The 12,288-nt window shown below is 38.7% G+C and overlaps 1 protein-coding gene across 6 annotated transcripts in view; it reads right to left on the reverse strand.

Moving 5' to 3' along the window:
- Positions 1–194: 194 nt before the first annotated feature.
- Positions 195–12,288, reverse strand: part of prok2 (prokineticin 2) — a 22,451-nt gene continuing 10,357 nt past the window's right edge. For 4 of the 6 annotated variants that reach the window (XM_025060444.1, XM_025060442.1, XM_025060441.1 and 1 more), the window contains 4 exons: positions 9,115–9,235; positions 1,776–2,216; positions 936–1,061; positions 198–748 (listed from right to left, as the gene is read on the reverse strand). In XM_025060444.1, the coding sequence (XP_024916212.1) occupies positions 629–748; positions 936–1,061; positions 1,776–2,000 (471 nt within the window). In that variant the 5' untranslated portion in view covers positions 2,001–2,216; positions 9,115–9,235 and the 3' untranslated portion in view covers positions 198–628. Of the gene's footprint in view, positions 749–935; positions 1,062–1,775; positions 2,217–9,114; positions 9,236–12,288 lie in introns of all 6 variants that reach the window. The other 2 variants (XM_025060447.1, XM_025060445.1) reach the window with 2 other exon arrangements.

Consider the following 12,288-nt stretch of genomic DNA (forward strand, 5'->3'; position numbering starts at 1 on the left):
TATTTTAGGTACAACGTGTTGTCTTCAGGGCAGACAGGCCGTGCTGTGATGCTGTTTGTTTCTCGGCTCGACTTTCTCCAGGCTTTCTGAGCTTTAATGTGCTGCTTGTTAATGTTCTTTTTCTCTAAATGGGTTCCAAGTAAAAAAATATCCTGAAAAGTAACAATAAAATTATACAAAATTCACCACAAAGTTCACTTTTATAGCTGAAAGGAAACAAAAGTTGGTGTAAAACTCGGAGAATAAAGATAATTGAGTGTGTATGTGTGGATAAAATGTATTTATTTGCATTTCTTTTCTTCTTCGCAGAGGATTTTTGCAACATGTTTGTTCGTTAAACATTTTCTCAGGTGACGTGGTTTTGGAACAGCGTCAAAATGAGTCATACTTCTTACAGTGGATAACCTGTCTTTACAGTATCGACGTTTTTGTTGTCAATGAGAATGACATAATATACGATCCATTTTGGCCAAAGATTAGTTTAATATGTTTCTTAGTTATGGGTCAGTACCTATAACTAAGAAACATATTCAATTAGTTACAAGTTATGGCAGATAGTTTAAACGTGTTTCTGTAAGGTCAGCTAAAATAGTTCTCGTGTCTTCATCAAACCTATAGGTGGCGTGACTCAGAAGAAGTAGTCAGAGACAGGTGAGACACATTTGTGCCTTCCTTTGTCTGTGGCGATGCATGAAAGGTTGGGTAAACACGGGCAACTATGGTGGAGCCTTTTCCCAAAGAAAGGAACCTGTAGAGAGAGAAAAGAAAAGAAAAGAAAAATCCAATCAACCATTAGGACTTCACTGAAGTGAGGAGCAGCTGCTCTTCTGTTGGGACCAGAGTGTAATGGTTCGTTTTTTTCTATGATATGTCTAATATCCATGTCACTTCAGTGGTAGATAACACCAGTGGGGCTAAAGACGTGTAAAGTTCACCTTGTGGCTCATGGGGTGACAGTCGTCTCCCTCCTGTCCCATAGTTGTGCACATTCTCAGGCTGCCAATCCACAGACTCACGGCACAGCACATCCCTCCTCCACACTGAGAGTCCAACTCACAGACCTACAAACACACACAGATCAGATAGAAAGATAGATGGATGGATGGATGGATAAAAACCTTTTACAATACACCATAATTTAAAGAGTACAATATATACTGTATATATACTGTATATATACTGTATATATACTGTATATTTTTAAAGTCCTTTGCTTTCCTGACTTTACTGTATCCACTGAGATTACCTTTACGTTATACAACAGCTTTGCCCTTTAAGTACACTCGAACACAAATATAAGTTATAAAATATACAGGTGCATAATTTTGAATGATATATCCATTAAAATATAACTACATTTTCATTTATTGGATTTTTAATAATCAAACTAACAAACTAAATAAAAGAAGAAACTCAAATGTACAATCTATTTTCTGGATATATCAAAAGGTTACATCATTTCCCTTTATTTAGTGATAATTATGGATTTTTTTTGTCTGAAGGCAATTCATGCAAACACATACAGTATGTGTCCAATCAGGTTTACTTCAGTAGAAAATCTCAAAACATGATTAATTTGATTTAAATGATTTACTGTTTTATTCATAGCAATAAAAAGCAGTAATTAAACTAACTTGTTTGACATATATTTTCCAGGTAAAAGACAAAATTCCATGCCATTTTATTCTCTTTTAAACTAGACACACACGACCATAAAGTCAATAAAACAACGAGCCACTGTCCAGGGAACTAGAGATCCATTTATTCCTACTCACCCCTGTGATGATGGCTGAGGATCCCTGAGACACCAGCAACAAGGAGAAGATCAGTAGGAGAAAGGACCTCATGATGAAACGCTTCCCCTGTGTCCCTGCTGCGTCCTCGGTGAACAGTAAGGATGCTGAGGTTGATAAACCCAGCTGCATGTTCATATGTGACTGACTCCAGGGACCAACGTCCTTCAAAACCATTGTAAAGGAGCTCTGGCAGAGAGCTACCATTCAAAAACTCTGACTCACAAACACTTACACTGCTTTAATGAGAAAAGGTGAGCCAAATGTGCAAGCGGCCACTGCATCATCCTGCTGTATCTTCAGTGGCATTTTTGTCCTTCCTCCTCCTCACCTTTTCAATCTCAGGGACACTGTTTTCAAAGCGTAATTTGAAATGCACTTGTACGAACAAAGAGCGCAGCCTTTATAACTGCTCGTAAATACCTGAAAAGAAAAAAAATGAAAAAGTGCTGGTTGTTCATTAAGGCCTACAGGGAGTTCTCTTCATCAGCCATCATCATCATCATCACCTCATCTTATTGTGTCACTCTATTGAACTGAATGCTTATTATAAATTCAGATATTTTCTGTAGTTCTGAAATGTATCGATCATGACGGCTGAGCACGCCACGCCGACCCAAATGCATGACTTGGCAGAGAAAGGTAGAAATGACTTAACGTTACTAAGGAAAGTGTTGCTGACACTTAGCCAAAGGCAGAAAAATGAACAAGATGCACAGAAACAGTTTGATGCTCGTGGACTGGTAGGGGAACTGGACAATAATATGGAAACTGACCATCAACCAAAAGAATACAGAGAAAATAAACAGTACTACCAAACTCATGATGCAGTATTTTCTTAAACGTAAATATCAACAAACCACCACATGGTTTTGGTTCAGGGGCCACATATAGTACGTAATTTTACAAAAAATCATGGACATCGGAACAGCGGTCCGGTTTTTGCCTGGGGTGTTTCACACCCCTGATGCAGTATATAGACCACATGTTTCAAACTCAAGGCCCGGGGGCCAAATGCGACCCGCCAAGTCATTTTGTATGGCCCGCAGGAGCTTAAAAAGCATGTAATTAGATCCATGCAGCAGAATTTAACCTGATAAATATTTATATTTTTTTAATTACACAGCAATGAACAATATTTGTAACTGAAATAAATAATAATAATCAACTGCAGAAACAGTTATGGAGTAGTCACATGAAAATGAGTTTGACGCCCCTGATATAGACAAATAGCAACAAAGGTTGTGTACCTTTGCCAGCATGTGGCCTGGCTACTGAAGTGTGAGCTTGAGGTTTTTGCATATATAGAAAGAATCTGTGACACAGAGGATTCTGGTGGAATTTAGAGACCTACATTTCTATCATCAAACTGCAGTCTCTCTCTCTCTTTTTTCCAGGAACGTCATGGCTTTTTAGGTCACGTAAGTTTGACTACACGTCTACTGTTTGAAATCTGAAAAAACAACACATGCAGCCCAACATAAACGGGAGAACAATGACTTAGTGGCCATGGAGTGCTCCACAGCTCAGGTTCTTTAGACAACTGGAATGGTCACAGATTTTCATCTGACAACTCTAATGATCAGTATGTCTGCTGTAATCTCCGGTTTATTAAACACATGCACCGATTCAAACTCAATTTCAGCAGAATTCTCTTCTCGGTCTGTCTGATTTATGCGTTCCCCCTCAGAGCTCAGTGTGAGAAACATCACCAAATTCCTCTGAGATTTATAGTCGCCAGAGAGTCGGATGATTTTTCTCTGGAGTAAAAGACCAAAATGCTTAACTACACATTTAACTCACGGAAGAAAAACAATTTATGACATTTATAATAGAGAATATGCCATTCCTTAAAGGCCATTTATTTTATATATATATATATATATTATATTGTGGCAATCAGCAGAGCTAGAAATGTAAAAACGTGAGTAACTCACTCAAAAAGCAAGTTCTCCTATATTAAAAGATATATGACTTACGTTTATGTTGACAAAACCAAAATAATCTTAAGTATGTGATTCACACAAAAATGTAAAGTCCCAACTTATTCACCACATTAACCTGAATCTGGATGTATAAAAAATACGTCCAGTTAAGTCTGACCATGTACATGTTCCTGAGTACATCACTGTGGAACACTACTGTATGTGCTGTATTATCGGAGTACACTCACACAAACCATCCGTTTCTAAGGAAGACTAATTGCGCCCTGAAGTTTCCTGACCTCATTCTCTAATGAGGATGGTGTTGGGTGTACAACACAGGCAGACATGCTTTTTCTGCAATGTATTCTTAAGATACAGAGATATTTCCTTCTGCTCTCTACAAACATATTTTGATATATCATACAGAGACATTTCCTTCTGCTCTCTACAAACATATTTTGATATATCTAATGATCTGAGATAAATGTGAATCATAGGAGTGTGATTCACATTCTACATCGAAACTCTCGTCCTACGCTGTTAGTCTGACCTCACATACTGCACAAATGTACATGGAGAGAAACTGTCTTCTTCCTGTCTGCAGTCCTCCAGAGCTTCTGTCTCAAACAATCAGCCAGAGTTCCTTCCTCTGTATCTTGAAAAAAAAGCCGCTGGGCTTTTTTATCATGTTGTCGTGTCCTCTGAGAGGATCACAGCCCCGCTAGGACAATTGTATGGACAGAGATGAAAAGACACGACGCACCGCTCCACCCTGAGGTGTGGTGCTGCATGGCAAACAGCTGCAGAGAGTAAACACAGCCCGGGGTCCACGGGGAGAGCGGGAGCAGTTTCACTGAGCATCAATACGACTGGTCCACAGATAGCTGCGCTGGCTGTTAATGAGCGCTGTGATTCATGAGGAGCGCTGCAGCAGCTCTGGCCTCCTAATTACAATAAACAACAGCGAGCTTCAGTCGGCTGTCGCTTTTGGAGGAGACAAGGCAGGAACTGGATGTGAAAAAGAAAACTCTTTAAACTTAAGTGTTGGCCACTTGGTGAAAAGCTGTATTTACAGCAGGAAGGATCACTGGTTTGCTGGTTCAATTCTCGATCTTTCTGTATGGAGTTTGCATGCCTGCGCATGGGTTTTCTCCAGTTTCCTGAAAAACGTATTCATTGGGAGAATGGGGTTGATCACACAACACACGTTTTTGAAATATTCATATAAAATACTTTTTGGAATTTTAAACACAAAATATTCACTTGGCAGCATGTTTTAGGACATAGTCTTGCATTTTAGTGCATTTCGGGGACTTTTTATTTTTATGGATTTTTTCACGATGGTGTGATTGGTTGTTTGTCGCGTTATTACGCCCTCCTATGGACTGGTGAACTGTCCAAGGTGTAACATACTTTCAAAGGTTTGGTTTCCCCTTCCCTACAACACAGCAAGTTGTAAGCAGTAGAGAATGGATAAATGAAAAATTAAAGTTTTTTTAGTCTTAATTGTTTAAATATCAAAAATCACACCTATGGTTTCTTCCTCTCTCATGGCTCTGCTCACACTTCTTCTCCCTGTCAAACACTTTTACTAACCAACCACAGGGTACGAAGCTAAATGTGTCATCAATTCAGACGGCTTTTTAAATTCACTCCAGCCTCCTTTCTGGCTCCACGACTGAAAATCAATTATTTCCTCCAGCGGTGTCTGATACCTTAGCTACCTTATTTCTCTGCAGCATGAAAATGCCCAACAGAGACCAGGTTTTATAAAGAAGTGCAGATTTGACAGCTGAAATTCAGCTCCCACCTTCATCATTTTTACATTACCTTTGAACCAACCTGCTGGAAAGGTCCAGTAGTTTTCATTCTCCCTCTCTATAATTCCCATGTGCTTATGACATGAGGTCTTCACAGCTCTGAGCAGAGATCTTACCGTCATACACAGCTCCTACATGGATGCCTTTCCTCTGGTTTCTTTCTTAAGCAACAGAACATGTTTTTCAATGTATTACTTCATTTCTAAGGTCCTTATAAAAAATAAAAGTAAACTTGGTTTTACCTACAAGAAAAACCTCAGCTAAATCAGAGCTCAGATTATCAAAATCAGATTATCAAAATCACAATTGTGGCCTTCAGTAACTCTCATCTTTCACCGACTTTTAAAATTCAAAATAAATGAATAATATGTATTTACAGCGATGACCTGGACCGTGGGCAACTACGGAGAAATAAAACAGAAATTGAAAACTGAAAAATAAAATTGTAAGTGTGTAAATGACAAGAGTAAAATGAATAAGTTTTAGCTCCATGCTACATGTTCAATGACCAAGCAGCTGCAGGTTTGAGGATACGCAGATTTATTTAAATACTCCGACCACTGAGCAGGGAGTAGAGATAAGCTGTTGTTCGATTGGGTCGACTTTAAGATGCAGTTATGATGTCGGCCTTCAAATCTATAAAAGCACTCCATGCTCTTGTCTAACACTCATACACTGAGGTTCATTTTTCTTCACTGTGACACTCTGATAAATCTCACTCTCCATCATGTCATGTCACAGATGTTTTTTTCTCCTGACTCATTGACAACATTTTTCAGGGTTATAACCATTATAACTTTATCTGAGCAGATGACGACAAATACATCTCTGGACAATTAGGAATTTATTAGCCACCTTCCTGTTGGCATGACAACGTCCTTTTGTCAACTAGAACGTGGACCAGAGTCACCACTACTGAACTTCTCTTTGGCCTTATAATACCTCGTCTTATTTTAAACTAGCACACTGACTTTTCCCTATTTTTGAGTTGGTGAAGTCTCTGGGGAAACAGACTATTTTAGAAACACGACAACAGTAGGTCCACAATGAAAAGCCCAGGGAATCTACACACTGAAAGATAGTAAACCAGGTGTGTGTACGTGTGTGTGTGTGTGTCCATGGGAAAACCCAAAAACGCACCGTCACAACATGTTCTGCACTCACTGTCCTAAAAGAGTTCAAAACAAGGCTCAGTCCTTCAAATTCCAACAGATTTTAGATTGACAACATACTCCCGCCTTTGAGGGTTTGAGGCAAAACAATTTGATTATAATATATAAGAATAAAACTTGTGTGTTGTTATTTTAGGTAAATTGAGATACAAAGTGTATGAGGGAGAAATCTACAAAAACTGCACTGTTGATCAAATACTGTGAAAAATAAAGTCTATGTTGTTAAAAAAGAAATGATTATTCTGTTGAGTAATGTAACCTAAACTAAGTGAATATTCTTTAAACAACCTGATATGCTCTCAAGGATAATTTGATAAATTGTAAAAAATCCCAGATACTTAAAAAAAAGAGTTTTTTGATCATATATTATATTACAATACTAGAGTACAAATATTTAGTACATATATTTATTTTCTCATTGAAATTAGCAAAGGTATAACATTTCCATAATTAAATTAATACTGAGGTTGAGTCACACCAGATCCTGGGGGTTAATGGGCCAAAAATGACCATTAAGTTGTGAGTTTGAAACCCCTCTTCTACAGAGTATGATTTTTACTTCAACGGTGGAAAAAGATTGAAAAACTTAAAAACAAAAAAATGTATATGTATGTAAATATACACTTTACTATGCCATTACCTCGCAGTATTAACGTGGATCTGAAACAGAACTTTAGCTTACGCAGCACTCCATTTTACATTCCGTGTTTATTGATTTTTTTCTTCTGTATAGCAGACGGCACTGATCATTAAACTGGATTCTCCACCAGGAACATATTCATGGTCCACACAAGCTCTCCGTCCAATTAACCAGTTAACCAAGCTTGCTTTCAATGACCTAAAGGACATAACGGCCTACATTTAATGAAGCCGCCCTGGCTGTTAATACAGTGATGTAACAGTGAAGAGTAAGTCAATAGTAGTGAACCTCAAGCTAGGAGGTTTAAATAGTCAATTTGTATTCAGCACAGGAATGGATTAATGTTAAGGTCAGCACAAAGTACAAGTACAAGAGCAGGGCAAGGAAGACACTGCTCCACGGAACAGAAACTCAGCATCAAATTTAATTGTGGTTTCACCGGTTTGCAGAAGCTTTAAGTGAAGTGGTGCATTAATTGATACCAAAGAGAGGAGGTTTGTCAAACCATGCAAGAAGCAAATCGCCCTGTCTGACTAACTTGCCTGTGTGCTGGTTTAAAAACACGGCTCAAAGATAAGGCTTGAAAAAAAAGTCTTGAGCAATGCGTCTGCAACTTGAGAATAAATAAATAAATAAATATGAGTGCAATAAATACTGGTCAAAATATTTACTAAAATGTCACTTAAGCTGTTTTAAACCCTTCCATTAATATATGCTGAGACTTGAAGGACAGAGACATCCAACAGAACTGTCTGCAGTCAATGGGTTCAGAATAACTGGGAAAAAAATCCACAAAAGAAGGGAAGAATGCGTGCAGAGCAGAGATATTCTTCCTTTTTTCTCACTTTGTGATTCATTGTAAATTAAAAGGAATATTTAATGACGACTTCAAAAGTGAAGCTATAGGCTTCTGTTGCAGCTAATTCATTATCCACCGCTGGAGTCTGGAGGGTCTAAAACTGAGGGGAATAACAACCGGGTATTTAAGAAAGTACTAGAAAATGAAATGGCACAAGACTAGACGGAGATGTGTTAATAGTATGACCTGCTAACAGCTGTCTATTTAAAAAAAAACAGTTTATGCAATGCAACCACTAAGTTTGTTAATTTCCATAAATCCATGATTTTCTGTGATCAGTGGCATCATTATGTAAAAAATGTCTAAAATGAATTTAGAAATAGTTTATTTTAAAAATTACTGCTAGTCTGGTGGAAATTCAGAAGACATTTTTTTCCTCCTCTCTGCTCTGCATCATTAAGCACTGCAGTCAGTACTGATCAACATCCCACTGTGCTTGTGAACCCTGGCTTCTTTTTACGTGCATTCAGAGCCAGCGAAGAATGGAAAAACCTAAGCAACAGGAAATTAATGCAAGATGCAATCATAATGCATTAACGTGCCCAGCAATAAACAAACCTGACGTCCACTACACACGACAATGAACCACACCATAGTGGAATAAAAAAGAAAAGTAAAGTGAACTTTTGACCTGTATGTGCACAGAGACCAGTGATTCTTAAACACTGTGCTGTGGCACATTAGTGTGTTGTATGAGATCACCAGGTGTACCATGGGAAATAATCCAATTTTACTGAACTGGTCTGAAAACTGGCCTTTTCTCCTTAGCGCCCCCTGTGATGGTCTGCATTTATTCTAAGGTTTCCTCCACATTAAGCACAGCATGCCACCGTTTATATGTCTTGTTGTACACATGCTTCTCTTTCTGAAGTGTTGAATATTCCTTCACACTTCTTGTTCCTCACCTCAGCTGCCTCCCTGTCTTCCTCTCCACTGTCGCTGTGACTCTGCTTTGCTCACACGCAGCCTTTGTTCTTTGTTTTTCGTCTCTGTTCTTGCTTGTAGTGATTTATTCATAGATGGAGCCTGTTAGGGAGTAACACAGACATCAGTCTCAGAGGAATAGGTTTGCGAGCAAAAATATGAATAAATAAATAAAGTGTCGCAGGTGTGATGCAACATTACGACACAGCACAGTTGATTGACTTCTAACTCACAATAATGATAATGTAAATACAACAAAGCCATACACTGAGAAAAGAGCTAATGTTTCCCCGATGTACTTCATTTTATTACTGAATCAAAGCAAAAATATAACAATGATTTCTGTTAGACGTTAATTTGTCAGTCATTGTGGGAATTACCACAGGACAGTGGGTCAGTCTGTATTTTCATTACATTTACAATACCATTTAAAATAGATGTTCCCAGTTATAATCACTTCCTTATGTATGAACATGTATCCAGACTTACAAATAATTAAGACAAAATGTAGCCCAGTAACTATCAACCGGTGGCCCACTGAACCATTTAATTAAAAAAAAATGGCTTCGTATAAACATTTGCCTTATTTTGACAAAACATTAGCAACAGATAAAGTACCTGAAGACTGGCTAACATTTCAACAATGTGACCAAATTACTTCATATATGTATACAGTTTATTCATGGGCAATTATATATGTAGAGATTTCCATTTTCAGTTTGTCCTGATTTCACCTCTGAGCCATAGTCATAGATAAAGAGAGAGAGAATGACAGTGAGAGAGAAACGGTTTGACTCCAGGCAGCAGATGTGGATTAACATATCACCATAATGGGGATAATATGAGCGGATGAGGATGAAGATGTAAGAGCTCAGCATTTGTTGTCTGTCTCAGGCAGCGTGACGCCTCCTGAATATTCATGTGACATTTTAATGAATTGAAGTGCAGTGGAAAACAGAATGAAGAGCAGGCCTTTGATGCTCATTATCAAAGCTATGGTGCTGTGGGGTTTTTTTTAACTGTACAACCTGGACACTCAGTGTACGTTGTCGTTGTTGTATATAGGGATTTTGACAGCATACTTTGTGAACATGTTAAAACAGGTTGAAAATGGTCTCAGCTTTAACACCACTCCCTCTGTTGGTTGTGGTACAGAAAATATTATTTTTCCAAAGTTGCTTCCAAATGTAATTTTTAAGATAGAACTGGAGAGGAAATAAGAGGAGAGGAAAATAGAGGGGAGGAGATGTAATGTGTGGTGGTGAGCTGAGCTGATACAGATAAGATGAGGTGAGATGAATAAAAAAAAAAAAACTCATGTGATTGCACAGAGGGGGGAAATGTAGTGCAATTATTTTTATATTAACAATAACAAAAAGTATGTAAGATGAGAGGAAATATAACTAACCAAAATCTTATATAACCTAGAGCTGTATAATGTATATTGTAAGATTATATAATATATATGTTGTTAGATCTTATATTCATATTACATGCAGTGCGCCATTATTATTCAGTATATTGCGTTTTTAAATTAAAATCGAGGCACATTTCCCGTCATGATCTGTCCTAGTCTCTTGGTGCGAGTGTGACACTTCCATCAGTCAGAGACGAACACAGAGAAAGAGAGAGAGAGAGAGAGAGACTGACACTTCCTCTGCTGGCGAGAGACTAAAAAGACAGGATGACAAGAGTCTCACACTGAGAGACGTCTGCACTTTCTGCAACTCAGCTCTGTCTGGAAGCAACTTTGCCTGAACTGTTCCCAGACTTCATTGAAGAATTGCTCTAAAAGCTGTGACTCTCCAACACTTGCTGTTCTGTTCCCAGAGATACTGAAACGATCACAGGCCTCTCCTTCACATCACAGCTTGATGAGGAGACATGGGCCCAATCAGTGAGTTTGGAGAGCCAGAAGACTGGTGCTGGAAAAACATGAAGCACCATCTGACTGCAGCTCCAGCTCACAGCCAGAGTGTTGTCAACACACTGGTAAGTGGCCCATAATGATAATTAACACGCAAATTAGACATCTGCTGTGGTTTCAGGGCTGTCTTTAGAGTAATGTGTTTACAATGAAGAGGGGAGCAGGAAAAGGTGCACAACATCATCCGTCTTAATGGTCTACGTTCGACTAAAGTGCTGGGCTGAGGTGCAGCTGAGCGGCTCCTCTCTGATTGTTTTGTGAGCTAAGACCCTGGGAGCTTGTCATATCTGATTAAGTGGAGGCAGATGCAGAGGCATGGTGAGCTGGATGCAGCAGCCAGCACCAGGAGCCACACATTACCACTGGGTGTCAGCACTGATCACATCATATCATTGCTCTCCTCTACCCATGACAACTCAATCAATGGCCCTAATTGCCCTGCACCGGGGCCGCTGTCACAGCAGCTTCCAGTGCTGAGTATTCAGGCACCACTGCTGATTTATGCTGCGATCATAAATTTTAAATGATTTACAGTCTTAGAGTCCGAGGTAATAATCTTCTCTCTTTATATTCTTCTCCCTGAACCACAAGATGGCACAGTTGGATTATGAAAAGTGAAGTTGTCCCTCACTCTGTCCAGCATGATGTGAACTTTTCCTTTTGTTCTTCTCCACGTGTTCCTGGTACAAACGTGGTCAGAATGAAGCGGTGACCCTTTTGTTTTCTAAAGATCCCAGTCAAGCCTGTCAGGTTTGGGTGATAACTACAGTACACTGCTCAAACTGCAGACCCCATGAACTGCTTTGATAAAAAATGCAACACAAAAGAAAATGAATTGAAAGAAACACAATGTAAAATTAAAGTCAGTGTTTGTTTTCTCTGAGTTTTTAAACGTTTCATAAAAGACAACAGCATAAATAGCTACTTTTAATAATGCGTATTTTAAATAAAATAATAAAACCAAAGCAGCTGAAACTGATGGACACTAATAAAGAGCAGCAACAGGTCGAAGGTCAAATACTGAGGTAATACCAAGCAATATTTAATCAGGAAAAGGAATGACCGAGGACGCAGCTAGTAAAAAAAAACATTTCACCATTTTATTATTCCACCTGATGATGGGGGGGGGACAGAGTTTTTCACTCACTTAACATTAGTGTGAAAGTATGTTCTGTCTGTGTTAACTCACACAAAGAACCAATCAAGCATGTCCAGCATCATCCTGGTC

The sequence above is a fragment of the Cynoglossus semilaevis genome, chromosome 11, assembly GCF_000523025.1.
Source record: "Cynoglossus semilaevis isolate Cse_v1.0 chromosome 11, Cse_v1.0, whole genome shotgun sequence".
NCBI classification, from domain to species: Eukaryota; Metazoa; Chordata; class Actinopteri; order Pleuronectiformes; family Cynoglossidae; genus Cynoglossus; species Cynoglossus semilaevis.